Source organism: Echinops telfairi, unplaced genomic scaffold, assembly GCF_000313985.2.
Source record: "Echinops telfairi isolate 266 unplaced genomic scaffold, ASM31398v2 ScPeMD7_7459;HRSCAF=8497, whole genome shotgun sequence".
In the NCBI taxonomy this organism is placed as follows: Eukaryota; Metazoa; Chordata; class Mammalia; order Afrosoricida; family Tenrecidae; genus Echinops; species Echinops telfairi.
The window spans coordinates 4,689,910-4,711,224 of NW_022111359.1; the positions used below are offsets into that span (position 1 = coordinate 4,689,910).

Here is a 21,315-nt window from a genome sequence, read left to right on the forward strand (position 1 = left end):
TGTTTTGCTTTATTTGGTTTTCAGCCTGCCCGCCCCGTGGTTGCAAAGGAGCCCTGGTAGATGTTGGCCTGCTACCCACCTGGTCGACAGTTCAAAATCACCAGCTGTTCCTCGGGGGAGAGTGATGAGGCTGTCAACTCCTGTCAAGATCGGCAGCCTCAGAAGACTTGGGCCTGACTTCCTGGCACTAGGAGCCCTGGCGGTGGAGGGGGTTATGTGTTGGGCTGCTAACTACAAGGTCAGTAGTTTGAAAACACCAGCCGCTCCTTGGGAGAAAGAGGATTCCCACTCCTATAGTTACACTCTCCGAAACACCCAGGGGCAGTTCTACCCTGTCTTATGGGGTCACTTGCCACACAGCTCAGTGGCATAAATGACGTTCACGGTTTTGTAGTGAGCAGTCAGGGTGGTGCTGTGGATAAAGCGTTTGTCTACTGACTGCCATGTCCACAGCCCCGAGGGAGAAAGATGGGCTGTCTTCTCTCATGACTGACAGCCTCAGAAACCCAGCGGGCGTGAGAGGCTGGGAAGTATCACAGGATTGCCCCTGGCCCAAGCCCCACTGAGCCCAGATCTCTGGGCCCCAAGATGTACGTCACTGTTGCACAGGGGTAAGCGATAGGGGTAGGACGGATTCTGTTGGGAGCTTGCAGGCTGAAAGCCAGCTGGGAGGGGACAGGACAGAATTTAGGCTTATCCCCGAAAAAAATGATTTTTTTTTAAATTTAGGCTTGTGCCAACCCAACCAGACCCCTGTGACAGGACAACACGAAATGTGGCTGGTCTGACTCAGTCAAACCAAATCCCCAAATGTTAAATACATTAAGTATTCCCATTCCCCCCCACCCCCACATAAAAAAAATCAAAGGCCACACTATAGTGATTCCCCCTCCCCTCACGTTGAAACGGTATTGTTTTAGTGTGAGAGGAAAGTGAATATGAAATTCATCTCCGCCAGCATGGGTCTCTGTCCCCTTTTAAATAAGGCCCCAGGGCCTCCTGCCCTGTTGGTGCTGGGGGCGCCCAGAGGGACCCCATGTGGATAAGCAGGCCTTTGGGCTGTGGAGTCCTGCCCTTGCCTCACCCGACTGCTTCACCCCACACTGGAGAAGGGCGTGGCGAGTCCCCAGAGGCCAGGCCGAGTCGATGGAGGAGGGTTCACAGGATGACGCGGGCGGGTGGGCGGCTGTCCACGAGTCCAGCTGCCCAGATGGAACATTTAACCCAATCCCCGCCCCTCGTCACCTACAGACGATGGGCTGGCCAGGCCTTTCCTTTTGCTGAGATCTTTTTTCTTTTCTTTCAGATTTGGTTGAAAAACCTCACCCGGTTGCATGTCATCAATGCCACGTGGTGACGTCCTGCGCGCTCTGGTGGCGCAGAGGATTGCGCATTGGGCTGCTAGCCGCCGAGTCTGGAGTTCGGACCCACCAGCTGCTCCGTGGGAGAAAGATGAGGTGGTGTGCTGCTGTAGAGATGGACAGCCTGGGAACCCACGGGCAGTCCCACCCTGCCCTATAGGGTCCCTGTGAGTTGGAAGGAATTCACGGCCGTGGGTTTTTGCTTTTCAAAATCAGCCCACCTACCCTGAACAGGATCTCCGCCCCTCCGCCACGCCCCGGACTAAACTCCCTGATCCAATCCCCTCCCTCCCTCCCTCCCTCCTGGGATCACCAAGAGCCACTGCCGGGCCTGTGCGTCTGCTTCTTTCACACACCACCCACGAAATCCCAGCATTTGTCTTTTTGCCACAAGCTTTAAAAATTTTTTTTAATAGCGTGGTTTTCTGTTGTGGTACTAGTTACTAGGATTTTATATTTCTCTACGTGGAAGAATACATCCCATTAGACTGTAAGGTGACCAGATTTTAATATTGGTAAAGCGGGGACACCATTGATAAAACTCATATCCTGGCAAAATAGCCACATGGCAGCCGAAAACACGCTAGCTTGTTGTGCACTCTTTCCAAAAATTAGGACTTTTTAAAAACGCCGCAGGATGCAGGAAAAATTGTTGAAAATCAGGACTGTCCCGCCAAAAGTGGGACGTCTGGTTACCTTACGAGGCCCCGGCCGGTCACACAGGGGTTAGCGCTCGGCCTCTCCACGGCGGGGTGAACCTCCCCCGTGGCTCCGTGGCACAGAATGACCTGGCTTCCGCACAGACAGCCTGACCATGTGCGGTTCTGCCCCGTCCCACGGGCCGCTGTGACAGGGCACCTACTTGGCCCTGACAACATTCCACGGTGGGGGGTGAGGGGCAAAGAGCAGTGCTGAGCTGTCCCCACCCGTGAGCCTTCTGTCAGGCAAGGGGCAGCACGTCCGACTCGGCTTGCAGAGATACTATTGAGCTGGCCTATGGTGAGGGGCTGGTTGCCGCCACAGGCACACAGGCCCCAGAGGGAGAGAGACCCCTGGCAGGGGAAGGGGTTGCACTGAGGTCTAGGGCCAGGGCATGGAGCTGACAGAGCTTGCCTGAGGGCATGATGTGAGTGAACGAAGTCAGCCCCATCTCCCTGCTTTCCACTGGAGATGTGACGAATCGGCCACCCACTGCCCTGGACGCAGGACACAGCAGCACCATGCTGTGGGCGTTCCTGAAATGACCATCTTTATGAGAGGAGGCAGCCAGGTCCTCCTCCCCTGGAACCATCAGGGGGGCTCGAATCACCAACAGGGGGGATGGAATCACCTACGTTAGCAGTCTAAAGCTTAGCTCTTCTGCCACCCAGTCGTTACCCACTCATGGGGCCAGATTGCAACTCCCAGTGGGACTCCCAGTGGCTACAGGGAGGAAGATGGCACTCCAAGGTGTCCCAGGCTGTGAATCTTCAGGAAGCAGAAAGCTGCATCCTTTTTTCCTGAGGACTGACTGGGGATTTGAACCTCTGACCTTCCAGTGAACAGCTGAATGCTTAACCACTGTGCCACCAGAGTTCTTTTTGCAGAGAACGATCACTCCCCAAACCCAAGGCCGGCTCCCTGTGCTTTAGGCACAGTTTTTGGGTGACTCTTAAGAACCTCGGGGTCCCTGGTGGGGAGGCAAGCGGGCCCTTAGGTGCCTAACAGCCTGGCTGATGGATGCCTCTGTTGGGCTCTAGCTCTCATGTAGATGGAAACCAGTGCTGTTGAGGGGATCCCAGCTTGGTGAGACCCCAAGTGGGTGGGAGGCACTTGAAAGGGCTTGGTGACCTACTTCCAAAAAGAAGAAAAATCAGCTAGCGAGTGTGATGGCGCCCTGTTCTCTGACCCAAGGGGCTGGGGCTTGGACTTGTCTTGCTGGCGACTGGGTTTCTAGGGAACGAGAGGTGGAGACAGGGGCAGTGGGGAGCCCGCACATTGTGCTGAGGTGTGCTTGACACACACACAAATATATACATACCCACAGATACATATACAGTCACACCTATACATACACAGTCACACACACAGACACAGACACACACACACACACACACACACACACACACACACACACAGCTAGGAAGCCCATTCCGACTGATGGTGACCCCTGTGTGTGTGTGTGTGTGTGTGTGTGTGTGAGGTATGAATTTGGCTCCACAGGATTTTCACAGACTCATCTTGACAACAGATCGCCAGGCCCCCGACCAGGTCACGCTCAGTGTGTGTGGGAGTGAAGACACCCAGGACGGATCAGGGCCACCTACCCACTGCCACCTTCGAAGACCTTAATACTTACAACAAACAAACAATCATTCCAGCTTTAGGGGTGGGGGTTGAAGGGGAAGCCAAACTATGTTCTCTTCAGCGTCCACAGGAAAAAAGCAACAGAGGCGAAGGGTTTCCGGGAGGAGGAAAGAAAAGGACCACCCAGCGGTTGCTAGTGGACCACAAGCCTCGGCCTTCCTTCGTTGCCCTCCCGGAGACGCCTTCCCCAGATACACATCAGCATGTTTCAAGCTGCCAGGAAGTAGTGGGGGTCAGCTCACTCAGCCTTGACATCCTCAGGCAGGGCCCCCCCCACCCCGGGAGGCAGGGCTCTGCCTCCCCGCTTCCCCACACCCCCCCTACTTCCTACTGCCCGGCTGGAGGCCTGGGGTCGGAGCCCACCTTGGTTGTGGCTCAGGGCGAACAAGCTGAGGCAGAGGGCGGCTGCGCGGGAGAGCTGGGGAAGGGAATTGCCACCTGCACTCCCTTCAGCTAACCCAGACGGCCACCTGGAGCAGCGACAGAGGCGGGCTCCTGATTGGCGGGGAGATTCAAGGGTCATCCTGATTGGGGGAACTGGTGGAAGGAACATCCTGATTGGCAGACCGGCGGAGGGAGATGCGAGGGCGGCCCGTTATCTGGCAGATCTGGTGGAAGCCCCGTGGCGCTTCCTTTCCTGCCCCTCGGGGGACTGAGGGGCCCCCACCCCCAGGCAGACTCTGGTGGTGACAACAGCGGGACACCGACCACGGGCTGGCCAAGTAGCTAGCGTTGACTGCACCAGAAGGACCTGCTGGGGCGCTCCTTCACCCGCGCCCCCGGGTGAGAACAGTACCACAAGCCCTTTGGGCCGCTGATGGCGGGGTCGCTTTTCCGCGGCACCGCTGGGTCAAGGTTGCGGTTGGCAGCAGGAGAGGCCTAGTTCACACCAAACTCACCCCATGGCGTCGACGGGACCCCCCAGAACCAAGCGCGAGTTTCTGAGACGCACTCCGTGCAGCAGTACTCTCACCTTCCACCCCGGAGCTGCCGGTGCGCCACCATTGGCCATCGGGGCTCCTCGGTCCCACCACCCAGGGACACGCAAAGGCCACGGCCGCCCCAAGCAGGGGGAACAGAAAGGACAGGGGCACCGTTTGCTTTTTCTTTCCCGGTTTTTTTTTGTTTTTTTCTTCCGTTTTAAACTTAGGTAAGCAGGTCCCAAAGACTGCGAGCCGCCCCCTTCCCTTCCCCCGAGCACAGGCGCGACACGCCAGTGAATGGCGGGAGTGCAGGGCGGTCAGGCGTCTTCCGTGGGGGGCAGGCCTGTCTCTGGCTGGCAGATGGGGCCAGGAAGGGTGTCTGGCCGGCGTCCCCCTCACACGGCCGTGCGCGTGGGCGTGCTGGGCTGGTTCAACCGCAGCGTCTGGCACAACCAGCCTGCGAAGTCCACTTCTTCCACCTCAGACCGTTTGATGAAGGGGTGGTTCTGCAAGGGAAGAGTTGGGTGAGCAGTGGGGCCGGCAACTTGGCCGACAGGGGATGCGATGGGGGCAATATGGAGACACAGAACCCCCACCTGGTCCATTCTCCTTAAGGCACACATTCAACTAGAGACCAAAAGCAGAGGGGAGGGGGACAGGCTGCACTGATCCAGGGAGGGGCCAGCCTGAGGCATGCATGGATGCTCGTCCTGCCCCCAGAGCTGGGTGTCCTGTGCACTGTGGGGGAGTGGGCAACACCTCTGGATGGCACTGGTGACTCCCGGTTTTAATATCCCCAGAGTCCCCTGTGGGCAGGGCCCTTCAGGGGAGTCCACTGCCCTCAGCTTCGAGCAGCACTGTCTAGAACATTCTGCTGATGGCAGGTGTGACTGCAGCCCCAGTTTCTGAATTCCAAGTCATTCCAACAGGCTCATAGGTCCGCAAGGGGCCCCGGTGGTGCTGAGGGGTAAGCACCGGGTGCTCTCCGGAGAAAAGGGAGGCACTCTGCCCTGTAAAGACTGACAGCGCTGGGCTTCTCTGTCCTCGGGGTCACAGTCAGCATGGATGATAGCAGTTGGTGGTGGCTCCCACAGGGCACTGTGAGCACTCAGCCTCCTGGCTAGGAAGGCGCAGGGCCACGGAACTCCACAGAGCAGGGAGGCAAGGGCCAGGCCCACGGCAATTAGGTGCCGAGTTGGTTCCAGCTCACAGCAACCAGCACAATGCATCGGTTCTTGTACAGTCTTCCTTACTCAATGTCCAAGGTTCACATGCTTGACGATGCAACGCAGAATTCCATGGCTGGGGTCAGGCGCGCCTTAGTCCTCCGAGTAACATCCCTGCTCTTCAGCACGCTAAAGAGGTCTTGTGCAGCACATCTGCCTCACGCAACACGCCTTTTGATCTCTTGACTAATGCTTCCACAAGCGTTGATTGTGGATCCAAGCAAGACGAAATCCTTGACAACTTCCATCTTTTCTCCGTTTGTCGGGATGTTCCCTGCGGCCCAGTTGTGAGGGCTGTGATCTTCCTGACACTGAGGTGTAATCCAGACTGACTGCTGCAATCTTTGATCTCCGTCAGCAAGTGCTTCAAGTCCTCCTCACTTTGGCAAGAAAGGTTGTCAATAAGCCTTCCTCCAAACCTGAAGCCACACTCTTCTTCATATAAACCTGCTTCTCTGAGGATTTTCTCAGCATGTAGACTGAGCTAAGTATGGGAAGAGGGTACAATCCTGATGCAGGAGGGAGGGACATCTAAGCCCACAACACACACAGAGCAGCAGGGCAGAGTCTCTGCCCTTCACACTGGGTCTCCAGTTCCATCTGGCGTGCGTAGCACGGTGCTGAACTGGTTTTGGCAGCACTTCTGAGGTTGGCCAGACTAGGAAGAAAGGCATGGCAAGTGACTCCCCAAAGACCCACTGTGGGGTTAGTTCTCAGGAGAGGAGCAAATAGCCCTGGCTTACACCCTGTGAAAACCTGTTGCCCACAGCACACCGAGCAGAGGCGGCAGCCGAGCCACTGTCAGCGTGTCCTGCAGTTGGCCCAGGAAGTCAAGTGGAGACACCGAGGCTGGCACTACCCCTTGACTTGGTGCAGCTGCCCACCTAGGTGTCCACCTAAGGACTGAGCCCAGGCTGCTGACCAGCCCGTACTGCCAGCTAAGGCTGCGTTGCATTATGTGACAACCACCAGGCAGGGTGCCACAGCCCTGCCAGCTCCTGTGGAACGTGGTGGGTAGGGGCAGCAGAAAGCTTGGGGGAAAATTCCTTCTTTGAGCCCCCCCACCCCCCAGATGTCACTGGGTTCAGCAGTGAGCCACCATGTGGTGTAACAGTTCGCGGACCTAGGGAGTGCATTCTTTGGTCCTACGGGCTCATGACCAGTAGGAAGGGACTTTGTGGTAGTGGGTTTGGACATGCAGACCTGCAAGCCACCTGCCATGGGCACACTGACATGCTGGGGGGACTTGCCAGGGGTCCCTGGCAGCGGCCAAGGCTCGAAGCCCTGGGTGCCCCCATAGGGACTTGCTCACATCCCCCCAAAACACTAACTGTCCATCCGCAGCCCATCACCTTTGGGAGACCCAGGGTGCAGGTGAAGCCCAGAGAAGCGGGCAGCGGCAGTGGCCACTTGATGACGCTCCCTAAGGAACAGCAGCTCAGAGGGACCAGGCCCCCCCACTAGATGGCGAGCGTACCTTCCAGCCTGACCGAGAATCATCTCACTGGTCTGCCACAGCCTGCCCTTGTGGTGTCTGTTACAGTGGCATTAGGGAATGGGACAGGTATAAAGGGAGGGGGGAAAAATCATAAACCCCAACTCCCCCCACCCCAAACCAAAGCCACCACCAAGTTGATCCCACTCACAGTGGCCCTAGAGGACAGGGCAGAGCTGTCCCCATGGTCTCCCAGACTGTTAGCGCTTCATGGGAGCATCGAGTGGGTGCTGACCCACAGTGACCCTCTGTCGGGCAGCACACATGCTGCCCAGTCCTGCACCAGCCTTACAGCTGTGACCGTGGTTGTGCCTGAGTCCAGTGATGCCGCCACCATGTCAACCCAGCTCATCGCTGGTCTTCCTTCCTCCCTTTGCTGCCCTGATACTTTATGGAGCACAATCTCCTCCTCCAGGGGCTGACCTCTGCTGGCAACACGTGGAGCACTCTGGCCACACTTCTGAGACAGACTTATTTGTCCACGGCCGGTCAACATTCTTCCCCAGTCTCCCATCTGCAGTGTCCACGGTCACACGCCTACGAGGCAATGGAAAGGCCCCTGGCTGGGTCGGGCGCACCTTAGTGCTCCAAGTTAACACCCTGCCTTCTCAGCCCTTTAAAGCAGTCTCACGCAGCAGATGCACCCACTGCAACTCGTCCTTCTGATCTCGACTGCGGCTTCCATGAGCGCTGATTATGGATCCAAGCAAGACGACATTGACTTCATCTGTCTCCGTCTGTCGGGCTGCTACCTACTGGGCTCCAGCGGTGAGGATGAGAAAGCTCAACTCTGAGGAGTGACCGTGAGTTCAAACTGCTCACATTGCAGTCAGCAGCCCATGTGTCTGTCACCTTGTCACCTACCGTGGAGAGCAGGGTGTGTCTCTTCTCCAGGACACAGCACACAGGAGCACAGTCCTGTAGCAGGCCCACTCAGGGTGGACAGGAGGACCCTTGTGAAATGCCCTGGGCTTACTGGAGGTGACAGGAGGGGGTGGGAGGCTGGACAGCAGTGGGTCCCTGCTGGCCCTCCAGAGGGGGCATGGGAACCCTCAAAGGACATGGTCTGGGGTCTCCCAGTGACCAGATCCTTCCGGTACAGCCGCTGGCATTCTCCCACTGGACCAGGTCTCCTGGCCCGGACGAGCTGCCCTGACAGGTATCCTAGGTCAAGGAGTCAGGTCGGGCCAGCTGTGTGCACGGCTGGGGCCGCTGACGATGGGGGCCAGTGTGAGTGAGGGCACCTCTGAAGGCCAAAGCCCCCCAGGCCCCAGGGACAGCCTGGTCCACTGGGACCAGTATTCAGACGGCTGGGCTCAGGGACGTGTGGGGGAGAGTTTAAATGGAGCCTCTGAGGTCATCCCTCCAGCTGAGACACTCCCCCAGTATCTAAGGGGACAGAGCAGGGAGACCAGGCCCTGCATGAACCCCAAGACTTAAAGAGAACCCCCCCCTCGAGGATAGGAGATCCCCCTCAGGCTCCCTTCCTCACTCACCATCAGCATCTTGAGGTCGGCGCGCTCCGCTGGGTTCTTGATCAGGCTGGGGGTCCAGGGCACGCAGGGAGGGGAGAGAACACTCCATCAGTGTCTGTGTGTGGGTGGGTGGGGGTGGGGGGGAGGCAGGGAGAGCAAGGGGAAGGAACCCCAGGTGGGAACTGCTCCCGTTTCTCCAGCCAGATGCCCAGGGGCCAGGCCGGGACCCCAGAGAAATGGGGTGTGGTCTTGTTTGGGGAGGAGGGAGGGCAGGGAGAATCACATTGTCCACTCTGGGGAAGTATGACCAGGCCACAGCCGAGGTGTTGCCAGCCTGCCCCCAGCCCCCTCCCTGCAGCACCCCTCTGCTCACCATTTATTTACAAACTCCTGGAAATCCTGGGTGAAGACACCACTGGGCAGTTTTGGGGGAGGCTGTGGAAGGAAGAGGGCAGGCTGTGGGCTCCAGGACCCGGGAGGTCACACTGCCTGAGGCTGGAGTGACCCTGGAGGAAGCAGAGGGAGCACTGGAGCGTGCCCCTGACTGCCTCCTGGGCTCCTGAGACACCCCACCCATGGGTGCTTTGGTTCTTCTACACTTCTTCCTGCCTGGGTTCCGGGGGGGGGGGCTTCAGGTGTGGAGAGCGGGCAGGGTCACTGCCCTCTCAACACTCAGAGGCTGTCAGGCTGGGAGCACAAGGCACCCCTGGACTAGGACCAGGTTGCCCAGGAAGCAGTTTGCTCAGAGCCTCGGTTCAGGCATGACCTTGGGAGTGAGGTGGAGGTCATGCTCCCGGCTGATGTCCCTGCCTATGGGGTCCTGAATGCGTCTCCTGGGGTCTGGCTGCAGAGATAGGGAAAGTCCTGGCAAAGCCATGGGGTCTCCCTTCCCCCTCGGCCACTGGGCCTGCACCTGGGGTGGGAGGGGCTGGCAGTAGGTGCAGGAGAGCTGTGTCACTAGGGCCACCACCCTGTCTGTTCTCACTCTAAGGGGCCCAGAGAACCCACCCAGGCCGAGGGGGCATGGGCAGGGGTGTTGGGTTGGGTGAGGTGGCTCTCTTAGAGCCCAGAGCCACTCTGAGGTCACTTCCAGCAATGGGGGCAGGGTGGCACAGTGGGCATGCCGGCCTCCTGGTATCCTTGAAAACACCTGTCCTTCAGGGCTGAGGTCACGTCCGCCCAGTGACAGGGGCCAGGAGGCCAAGAAGACATGCTGAGCACCCCCACCCTGAGAGGAACACCTGGCCCCCTGCCATTATTCATCAGTCTCCACTTCCGGGTGCCAAGTGGCTCAGGTGCCAGGAGCCGAGGTGCTGGAAACTTCCGGGTAGGGACCAGGTGGGACAAGCAGGTGCCTGGGCTGGAGGGCTGGGTCCCTGGGGACTTGGGACAAGATGGGTGGCAGGAGGGGGGGGGTGTGTGTTTTCACACCTCTTGGTCCCCTGTGGGAAAGTTTGCCCAGTTTTTTCCTCTAACAGGTGGTCGGATAGACTGCCCCACTCTGTCAGCTGAAGTTCCAACACCGGGGCCTGTAGCTTTGTTGGGACTCCCAGCTGCAGCAACCCCAGGGGCAGTCTGCCTTGTCCCAGGGTCACTAAGGGCCAGAGCCAACGGCCTGAAGGGCAGTGCTAAGGAGCGCTGGTGGCGCAGCGGCGGAGTGCCAGCAGATGCTCTGCAGCCTGGCCACTCCTTGGAGGGAGATGTGCTGGCGTTTCTTGGCAGTGGGCAGTTTGGAAATGGGTGTGGTGGGCTGACGCCATCCTGGGGGCCCAACGGAGACAGGACGACTGCTATGTCTGTGAGGCTACCCCTGCAAGGTAGGCCCCAAACCAACCTCTTCTGCACGGTCTCTTCGGAACACGGTAGGACAGGCGGACAGACACACACAGGGAGGTACAGCTATGAGTGTGAGAATGCCCAGCAAGAGTCAGTCCACAGGCCTTCCCCTAAAGCTGGGGATTGAGGGGGAGGGAGACAAGGAGGGGAAGGAAAAGAGAGACACAGAAGGGTAGACAGAGACAGGAGAAGAAGAGAACGTGAGGAGAGACAGACAGGAGGGGGACTAAGAATGGGAGAGACACAGAGGGCGGTGGGGAGAGGAAGGAGAGACAGGGAAGGGGGGAGGGCGAGAAGGGTATAGCCAGAGTGCAGCCAGATGTCAGGTCACACGCCCAATGCCTGCAGGAAGGGCCCGGGCCTGGGCCCCGGCACTGACCTCATTCACAATGTAGTCCAGCAGTTCAAAGATGGCCATGGCGGGCCGGCTGTCTATCCCGTGGCCTGCGAAGCAGAAACGCAAAAGGATGGTCAGTGCCCATGTGCGCCCCCAGCACGGCGTGCACACCCACACTCCTCTGAGCGTTATACAGCCACCAGGACTGAGGTCCTGCTGCCCAGAGGGAGGGGTTGAGCAGCTGTGAAGGGACAGAGTGTTGGGGTGGGTGGTCTGGCACCGAGAGCCTTAACTGTTCTCTAGCTGGGAAACCCGCCAGCCAGCCTGGGGGGACACCCCAAACCAGAGCCACGGGGAACAAGGTGTTACAGGATGTCACCCAGAGGAGGTGGGCTGGATCCCAGCCTGTGCCCCAGGCAGAGCCCTGGGCCCGCTGCTGTCCTGGGCAGGGCAGGGGGTGCTGGCCACCAGGCCGGCTGTGTGACCTTGCCCAGAGCAGCTGGCAGGGACTGAAGGCAGGTGGTCGGCTTGGAGGTTGCTGACCCCTGACCCTGCCGAAGCTGGCCAGCTTGAAGCTTGACAGCTGGACTTTTGTTTCCTGCCCATGCCCCAAGATGGCACGAGGGCCAGGACAGTGCACACAACCAGTCCTCCCCTCTGTGCTGGGGACAGATCCTCCGCTGGGGGTGGACACCAGGCGCCCCCTCGCCCCCCATTCACTGCGACCCCCGTGGTCTGACTTCATCAGCACCAAATGTCCAGACGGGAAAGGCAGGGGCAGGAGTAGATTAGGGGCTGCCTAGGGCTGGGGTACAGGAATGGACGGGTTTCTTCTCGCTTGGGGGCATGAAAACATTGTGGAATGAGACAGTGGTGACACTGAGCCACCAGTCCTGAGCGGTGGAGACTGGAAACTGCTGAGCTGCACACAGGTAGACGGCTGGGACAAACCCCACACTGACTGCATGGTCCCCTGGCTCTAATTTACTTGACCCTGTTCCTGTCACGTAACTAAAGTAAGATTCAAGCTTTACGACACCCCCTACCAATGGCCCCTTGCTCCAGCTTGACCACCCCATGGACGCAGGGCTGTCTCATGAGGAGTTGGAAGGTGCCATAGGGGCCCAGCTGCCCTCCCCAGACTGTGCGGGGCATGGGGGCACGTGTCAGGCCACAGCCAGGCAGCCACCTGAGGAAACCCCTTAGAGCAGTAGTTCTCAACCTATGGGTTTTGACCCCTTTCGGGGCCGAACGACCCTTTCACAGGGGTCGCCTGATTCACCATAGCAAAATTACAGCGATAAAGTAGCGTGTGGTTGGGGGGTCAGCACGACATGGGAAAGGTATGAAAGGGTCACGATGTTAGAAGGTTGAGATCCACTGCCTGTGTCTTCACTGGGCAAGACTTTCCCTTTTGTCAGTTTGACCATTTTCATGACAAAATGCAGGGAAACCAGCCAACCCCGGGGTTGGCCCGGGAGCTAGGTTCCAGATCCTTCCAGCTGGCAGCAACAGGTGCAGCTGCCCTGCACGGAATAGCCGTGGGGCGGGACCGTCTGAGGACTCCTGACCACATCAGCTCTACTTGGGGACAGGTGGTGCAGAGAGGGGCCTGGGGTGACAGCTGCAGTCCCTGGCGGGGGGTCACAGGCTGCCTGGGGCAGAGGTCCCTGACCCAGGCCGTACCACTGACGGGACGTCCAGGGGGCCGAGGCCGCGGGGACACGCTGTGGGGCTCTCCTTCGGGCCCATCGACCACTGGCCGGCCGAAGATGGCTTCCAGCTCCTTGGCGTCCGGTGGGGGGATGGGGTACCTCCCAATGGACAGCTCCACCAGCGACAGGCCCATACTCCAGATATCTGACTGCACTGAGTAGTGGGTGCCCTGCAGGCGCTCCGGCTGTGGGGAGAAAGGCCAAGGGGGCAGGGGCTAGCATCCAGGGCCACTGGGCGCCCTGCCTGCCTGCCTGCCCCTAAGGGTCTTCAAGCTGAGGCTGACAGTAGCCATCCCACACAGACAGGGGACACCTCCCTGCTCCTGACCAGTGGGAGCAGGTCTTTTAGGATCTGCTCACGGGATCCGCCCAGGAGCTCCTGTTCTCTCCACAGAACCCCAAACCCGCTGAAGCTAGGTGGAGCCCATGGTGCCAGTGTATAGTCACCTCGGGGCCAGGAACCTCCCGCCTTGTGGGGCACAGCTCACAGGGCTGAGGGAAGCCAGGCACCGTGGGCTTGGGCTACACAGGCCTTTTCTAACCTCTGAGAGGGGTGGAATCTGGGCTCTAATATGCTCTCTGTTGCAGGGAGGAGAACCTCTCCAGGCGATGCTGACTCATTGCAAAGACCCCCAGGACTGAGCAGAACTGTGAGGAGGGTCATCTGGACTGTTGGCCTGACTGGAGCAGATGGCCAGGCCTCTGTCCCCACAGTACTGTCGCTGCCAGGTGAGTTCACCCGCCCCTCCCACCATCATCTGGGACCAGGAGCTGGAGTAGAGAGGAGTGGACAGAGGGAGGCACCAGGCAGGCACCCAGAGCAGAGTCCCAACGAGGCCGGGCCACTGACCGACATGTAGGAGCGCGTGCCCACGAAGGAGTTGGCCATGGAGTCGATGAGCTGCCCGCTGACCCCAAAGTCGCACAGCTTGATCTCCCCCCGAGAGTTGACCAGGATGTTGGAGGGCTTCACGTCTGGGGGGAGAGCCGGGCTGGTGAGTGAGGGTCCAGCCGCTGGGCCCCCCTCCCGGACAGGGCCAGGCTCGCCAGCCCTTACCTCGGTGCATGATCTGGTGTTTCTCCCGGAGGTATGCCAAGCCGCGGAGAACCTGTGGGGACGGGTAAGGGTGGGCGTCAGGGGATGGGGGTCCAGCTCCCCGCGGGGGACTTCAGTTTCAGGGACAGGAGCTCACATGTGTGGGAGTGGCGGAGAGGCCGAGCTGGAGCAGTGGCCAGCTGACCAGGCTGGGATTGCCACGTGTGTGGGCCGTGACTATGGGGAGCTAGCGTCCTCTGGCTGAGATGCAGGGACCCCCCCAGCACTGGCAGACTTCGCTGGTTGGGGCCTGCGGGGCTTGGCAAGATGCAGCCTGAGAACATGACTGGCTGCAGATGGCTGGGGGCTGCCTCCGAGTGTCGGAACTAACTGTGCCTCGAGCATCGTCACCGGCCTTTCTCCCTATGAAGCTTCAGCACCCTAGCAGCACACGTCTGCACAGCTGCCCCTGAGGGACCAAGGCCGTCCACACCAAGGGCCCCTGTGCCACAGTCAACCCAGACGCTCCCGGTGCCCGAACACACTCTCACTGCCAGCAAGGTGATTGTGGCCCACAGGGACCCTATAGACCAGTGGTTCTCAACCTTCGTAATGCAGCAAACCTTTCATATAGGTCCTCATGTTGTGGTGACACCACCAACCCCCACGCCCACCCCCCGCGCAACCATAGAATTCTTTTTGTTGCTACTTCATCACTGTAATTTTGCTCCTGTTATGAATCGGGTGACCCTTGTAAAGGGGTCATTCAACCTCCAAAAGGGTCACGACCCATAGGTTGAGAACCACTGCTATAGCATGAGGCTGAACTGCCCCTGTGGGTTTTGGAGGCCATAATTCTCTTTTACAGGAGTAGAAAGCCTCATCTTTGTCTGCATAGTGACTGGGGGGCTTGAACTGCTAACCCTGCAGTTAGCAGCCCAGTGCAGAAGCCACTGTGTCCCTACAGCCCCTCCCCAGGGGACAGGGGATGGCACCTCCATTCTAGAGGGAAGGGCTGAGTGTTGAGCTCCCCCAAACAGATGGGCCTGGCAGTCCCTCCGTGGAATGAAGTAATGACAGAACTGCCAGTCCCCATGGTGGCTTCTGGAGCCGAGGCACCAGGGCCTGGTGACACACCCAGCCCCCAGCCCACCCGAGGCAAAGGCATGGAAGGGTGACAAGCAGCTCCTATGGCCCAGAGCACATCCTGGTGGGAAAGAGGGGCCCAGACAGCAGGAAGGGGTGCCCTCTGCACACCTACTGATAAGACAGCAGGCGTCAGGGGTCTCAGTGGCCCTGCGCCCTCCCACCCAGAGTTTCACTTTCTACCTCATACACTTGGGCCAGCATCCACTTCCCAGGGCCCTGGCTGTGGATGACAGGGCAGAAGGAGGGCGGGGTGGCCAGCTGCCCAGGGCAGACAGCGGCCGTGGGATAGAGAACTCAAGGAGCCAAAAGGGGAGGTTTCTCATTCAGAGCCCCACAGTGGTGGGGTGGAGGCCTCGAGGGCAGAGGGCAGGCCCTGGGGATAAGTGGGCAGGGCCTCACTTACCGCAATGCTGACCTTCCCCAGGACTTCTTCTGGGATCCGCTTGGCCTCTTTCAGCACCTGGTCCAGGGAGCCTCCGTCCTGTGGGGGGCGGGGGGGGGACGACGACGACGACACTATTCTGAGTCCTGGGGGAGAGCTGGCACCCCGGGGCCCAGGCAGGGATCTGGGGCGCCGGCGTGGCTGGTGAAGGAGGCCCAGCCCTGTCCCCACAGCCACCAGGAACTGGGGAGGAGGAGAGCCCCCAGCCAGTGCCACCTGCCCTGTGCTTTCCTTCCCTGGGCAGTGTGCCGGCCGCTCCCGTGACTCAGCTTCTGGACATGGCTCAGTCTACACAGCGCAGGCGGGGCTCTGGGCATCATTCGGTCCCCAGCCATTGACCTACTGGGCCTGGGCCACGCGGCAGCTCGCAGGCTGTGGACTAGTGATTTTAAAGGCTGGACCTGCAGACCTGGCCAGCTCTCCTGGCCTGTGCATCCTCAGTGGGGGCAAAGCCACGAGAAGTCCTGGTGCCATATCTCCACCCCACCCCCGCCCCGAACCCAATCCAGTCACCTGGTGCCTGGGGTTTGAGAACAGCAGCCTGGACAGAAGTCACTCCCAAGGTCCCAAGCACACCCAGCCAAGACCCCGGGCTTACTGACTAGAGCCAGTCCCCCCACTCCACCCCCCCACCCAAATGCCAGCAGTGGCCTCCACACTCCAGGGCCTCATCAGAGGTGGGGTGTTGTGGAGACATTCCCACACCGAGAGGTGCCATGCCAAGCTCAGAGCACAGCCGACACCACCCTGGGATTCTCAGCTGCCCCCTTGTGACATTGCACAGCAGACACGCAGGCTCATGGGTGCGTGCTAGGGCGGGCACATGGGCTGGACTTCGGGAGGAGGCAGGATCAAGGCACTCTGGCCCTCGCCCTGCTCTGAGGGCGTTGCCCTCACATCCAGCAGTCCGAAGATGCAGGAAACCCAGAGTGATGGTGTCCACCAGCCAGTGGCTGCCTTGACAGGCAGGAAACCAAGACAGAGGGGACGGGCATCCAGGCTCCGCAAGCCCTAATCTGGCTGGTGGGAAGGCCACACTGACGGGGGCTGGAGCCTGCTGGGGCAAACTGTCAACTGTGGGGTGCTGAGCAGCACCCATAACCCCCACCTACTTGCTGCCAGCATCATCTCCCCAGTCATGAAAACCCAGTGTCCCCAGACCTGCCCAGTGTCCCACCATCACCTGAAACCCTGCCGCCTAAACTGACATCTATACACTGAGTGGGGAGAAGGGGGTGGGGGTGGGGGGCGATCACAGGGTGGAGGGTCCCTAGGTGGACACCGTCTGATCCAGCTGGGGTTTATTCTGGTAGATGGGTGTGAGTAGGGAGCAGGGACCAACTCGGTTGTTTTCTGTAACATCGGGGCCCCCCATTGGCATTGCTGGCACACAGACTGGGCGGTTCTGTGCACTGTAGGGTGTTGAGCAACAGCCTGGGCCCCTGGAGGCGGTGGGAGCACCCCTCCACTGAGGGCCCTGCTCTCGCTAAGAGGCCGGCTGGAGCAAGCTCCAGGATATGATGCCAGAGAATCTGCCAATGGCCTCCCTGTCACGCATCACCGGCCCGCAAGCCTCTGTCCTACGCAGCGTCTTCTCCTGCCTGGAAGCTCCACTCCCCCAGCCTCAGCTGAATCGAGGCAAGGCCCGTATTCTTCCAGATCCTTCCACACATCTGCCCACAGCAAAAGCTCAGACGGACACAATCGCCTCGTGCTGTGGCCCCTGCATCTTGCTTTTTGTCCCCATGGAACAGTGTCTTACGGATTTCCCCGCATGGCACTTCATTCGCCTCTCCTCACGATTCACGTGTGGCCTTGTCACCCCCCAAGCCCACCGCACACGTGTCCTTTCATCGACCCCACTCATAGCACGCGGGTGACATGTCCCCTCCCTGTCCCCTCATCATGCACACACTTTTTAATCACACATCCCCACAGTACACAAGTGCCCTTGTCTTCCCCCGACACTGCCCCCCTTCACTGTACACACTTCTCTTCAACTCACAGTGCCTGTGTGTCCTCCCCCACCCCAGTACAGTGCTTTTTACCAGGACTCCTCTCCCACTGCACCCATCCTGCCCTCAGAGCACATGTGCTCTCCATGCACCAAGGGGCACACTCATACACTCCCATGTACCTCGGAGCACCTGCGGGCACTCTCATGCACCGTACACCATACCCATCTCCTCAGTGTACACTTACGCCACTTCCCTGCCCTCCTGGGACACGTTTGCCATTGTCCTTTTGTCACCACAGGGCAGCCGGGATCTTTCTGGAATGATCCTCCTCCTGACGGTCATATCCAATGTTCACTACAGCGCGCTCTTCCGTAGACTCAACCCAACAAACACCAAGAGCCGCCCTGCGTTGCTGTCAGCACCTTGCGGCCCACTCTTACTGCGTGCCCCACCCCCCATCCAACCCTGCACTCGCCCGCTGGGCGGCTGCCCGCCCTGGAGCTCTTGGTTTGGAGCTGTGCTGTTGGTGAGGTCAAGGGCCTGTGAACATACTCTGCCTCGGACGGAAAGAAATGCTGGAGGCACCAACCACTCAGAGGTGCCTCTGAATAAAGGCCTGGCAACCCCCTTCAGCCAACCCACCCCGATGACTGCCCAGGGCTCAGGAGTCAAAGCCCACAGGCGAGAGACAATGGGTTTGGGGCTTCGATGGCTCCACCCCCCTGCGGGGGCGTCACTTTGCCCTCAGAGGTGGCTTCCTCACTTGGGGTGCTCAACACAGGAAGCGCTCCCCATATTTTGGGATGGGGTCCATGTGCTTTGATTGCAGACCACATGGAGAGCAAATAGGGGGGCTGGGACCACAGGTGGACACATGCACTTCCCGTGCATCCTGTCTGCGCAGGCCGGCCGGCTTGGAGGTTGCTTGCAAGGGATAGATCCCTGGGCTGGCGCTTCAAACCCCCTGGGGAACACCCCAAGACAGGCCTGACGAGCTGCTCTACAGCCACAATGGCTGGCAAGGACAGGTGGCATGCTGCCGGCATGGCGAGGAGGACGTACCGGGACCCCGTGCCGGGCCCTGCGGGTACGTGGCTTCATTCATCAATAGAGAGAGGGGCTGAGTCACTGTTGGGGCCCTGGCAGCCTGCTGGGGGAGCTGGGAGGAGGGGTAGTCAGAGGTGGCAGGTGGCTGCCACCCACCCCCAGACCACAAAGCCCCGCCCCACCTCTCTTCCCCCTTCAATTTCCGCCTGGCGGGGTGGGGGAGGTGGGGAGGGTTTCCCACCCAGGTGGCCAGCGGGAACCTGGCAGCAGGGCAGGGCCTTGTTGGGGACCACCTGACCAGGCTGGAAGCCGGCATTGCCGGTTCCCATCACCCTCGGGTGTCCCAGCAGCCCTAGACCTCAGCTCGCAGGCATTCCTCAGGCCCTGAGCTTGCTCAACCTCATTTCCTGCCTGGTCTCAGGATTAGCAAAGGTGACACTGCGTTTTCTAGGCTAACCGACGTGCCCAGAGCCAGGCGCGGTCTCCTGGAGTCTGTCGCAAGGGAGCCGGCAGGCCCGGGGCCTCTGAGCCTGGCTGCAGGAAGCACCACACCTGACAAATTCGGTTCTCTGCAGGGCTGGTGGCACTTCCCCTCGGGCCTTCAGCCCTGACCACTTCTGCTTTCTTACACGCCCTCCCCCCACTTCCAGTGTCTTCATCAGGGGGCGGCTCTCAACAATAGGGTGTCATAGAAACCCCCGACTGCTCCCTTTCCTTGCTGCTGCCGGGCCAGCCCCTAGCTCGCGGCAACCCCAGGCTGCCTGACCCTGCACTGGCCACTCGGGACCACTGTGATCTGTAGGGTCTTGCCTGGCTGATGTTTGGACATAGATTTCCAGACCTTTCTCCCTTGTCTGTCTGAGTCTGAAAGTCCTTCTGGGACCTGTTTGCCGTCCAAGCAAAACGGCAGCCTCGACTAACAGGTGGAGGCTGTGCAGCAAGTGCCTCAGCTGGGAGTCAAACTGGGGTCTCTTGAGTGGAAGGCGAGAATTCCACCACAAACCACCATGGCCTCATCCGGTTTCCCTGGAGGGAGTAACCACCAGCAAACTCACTGCCAGCCAAGCGATGCTCATTCACAGCGACCCTACAGCACAGGGTAGACCTGCTCCTTAGGTTTCTCAAACTAGCTTTCTTCTTTCTCCTATGGAGTGGCTGGTGGTTTCGAACTGCTGACCTTGTGGCTAGCAGCTCAACTCATAACCACTATGCCACCAGGGCTCCTAACAATGAGGCTTCTAAAATAGTACATACCCTTGGACCTGGCCTTTCCACTATTAAGTGTATCTACAGAAACAATGTATACCTGTTTAATACCCTTCCCCTAGGTCAAAGCCCACAGCAGAAGGCTCCATGGTGGGTAAAGAGGGCACTAGTGCTCCAAAGGCAAAGGGTCCCGTAGCTTGGCAGGTTACCTGTGAACTGCTAAGTCCAAGGTCAGTAGTTTGAAACTACCAGTCGCTCTTCAGGAGAAAGATGAGGCTTTCTGCTGCTGTAAAGACTGACAGCTTCACAAACCCACAGGGAGCAGCTCTAAACTATCTTGGGAGGGGCAACGACTGGATGGCAGTGAGATTGGCTTTAAGTTAGGGCTTCAAGGAGTCCGGGAGCTGCAAATCTAAAGCTCCCACTTGGGGGCTCTGTGGGAGAAAGAAAGGGCTGGCGATCTGCTGCTGTTTCCTAGGAAACCCCACGAGCAGTCCCATGCTGTCCTGTGGGGTCACTGTAAGTCGTGGTTGACCCAACAGCCCTCAGGGACAAGCAGCAAACTCCTCAGGGCAGGCAGAGAGTGCCTTCCTTGACACACCAAGTGCCCAAAGCACAGAGCTAGGGCATCTAAGGACTTCCAGCCGGCTCCACGAGGGCAGAGGGCAGCAAAGGCCTCAAGCAGCACTTGAGTCTCCAGGTTTGACTTGAGTAGGTGACAGGTAGTGATGCCTTGACCTCGTCGACTGACCTACATGAACCCTGGGCTAGGTGGTCATGGGGTGACTTGTGTTTGCACTTCCCATCAGTCTAAGCCATTTGTAAACCCCACAGCAGTACCGGTCATTACAGAGCCTGGGACGGCTCTGCCTGGACACAGTCAGTCAGCGATTAGGTGGGCCCCTGAGCCCGGTCCACTCAGGTCAAGGTCCATCATGTGCCGTGCGACACGGGCACTGCCCCAGTGCCTCCAGGCCCGGCAGAACTGCTCCCGATGGCTCGAGGCCCAGGTCTGATATTGACGGTGCCCGTCTCTGGCGCTGAAGCACAGAAGGATGCCCTCTGAAACGGCTGCCGCCTCTGAGAACAGGGACCTGGGAGGCCATAAGCAGGAAGCCCCCCATCTGCCCTTCGTAAGTTAACGACCAGACTTCCCAAGGGGCAGACACCCAGACTGCAGGAACCCTGGGTCTTTGGCTTAGAAGCCATAGCTCTCTCGGGAGGCCTCTGTCCACTCAGCAATGGGGCAATCCACACCCACGGCTGCCTAGAGCCTGGTGCCGGCCTGGGGAGTTGGAGCGGCCAGTGAGCCTCAGGCCGGGGATATGAGGCGTCGAGAAGTCACCATCACCGAGGCACTGTGCGAGGAGGAGGGCCTGGCCTGCAGGCGTCCACTCCCTGGGTCTGGTTCCCACCCAGCCCGGTGCAGGCGCTGCAGCACTCACCATGTGCTCCATGCAGATGCTGATCTCGCCGTCGCTGTAGAAGGCCCCGTAGAAGCCCACGATGTACGGGGAGTTACACTCATGCAGGACCTGTAGCTCTCGGATGATCTGGTTCCGGATGGCAGGCTTGATCTCCAGGTGGATGAGCTGTGGGGGGAGGTGCGGGACGGCCATGAGGTGATGGGCAGCAAGGCTCACGTCCCGAGCTGTCCTGGGCTCGCGCCCTGGACAGCAGATAGCAGGGATGCTCATAGATACAGCCCGTCCCCGGCAGCCCAAGGGGGACCACCCACAGCACAGTGAGGCCCAACCACAGGC

The 21,315-nt window shown here is 59.5% G+C and overlaps 1 protein-coding gene across 1 annotated transcript in view; it reads right to left on the bottom strand.

The window, feature by feature from the left end:
- Positions 1 to 4,803: 4,803 nt before the first annotated feature.
- MAP2K2 (mitogen-activated protein kinase kinase 2) overlaps positions 4,804 to 21,315 on the bottom strand; it is a 24,177-nt gene continuing 7,665 nt past the window's right edge. Inside the window, exons 3-11 of the mRNA XM_004714268.2 lie at positions 20,998 to 21,144; positions 15,303 to 15,380; positions 13,772 to 13,823; positions 13,565 to 13,689; positions 12,686 to 12,899; positions 11,042 to 11,106; positions 9,200 to 9,261; positions 8,848 to 8,893; positions 4,804 to 5,136 (exon numbers count right to left, since the gene is read on the bottom strand). Of these exons, the coding sequence (XP_004714325.2) occupies positions 5,026 to 5,136; positions 8,848 to 8,893; positions 9,200 to 9,261; positions 11,042 to 11,106; positions 12,686 to 12,899; positions 13,565 to 13,689; positions 13,772 to 13,823; positions 15,303 to 15,380; positions 20,998 to 21,144 (900 nt within the window). The 3' untranslated portion in view covers positions 4,804 to 5,025. The remainder of the gene's footprint in view (positions 5,137 to 8,847; positions 8,894 to 9,199; positions 9,262 to 11,041; positions 11,107 to 12,685; positions 12,900 to 13,564; positions 13,690 to 13,771; positions 13,824 to 15,302; positions 15,381 to 20,997; positions 21,145 to 21,315) is intronic.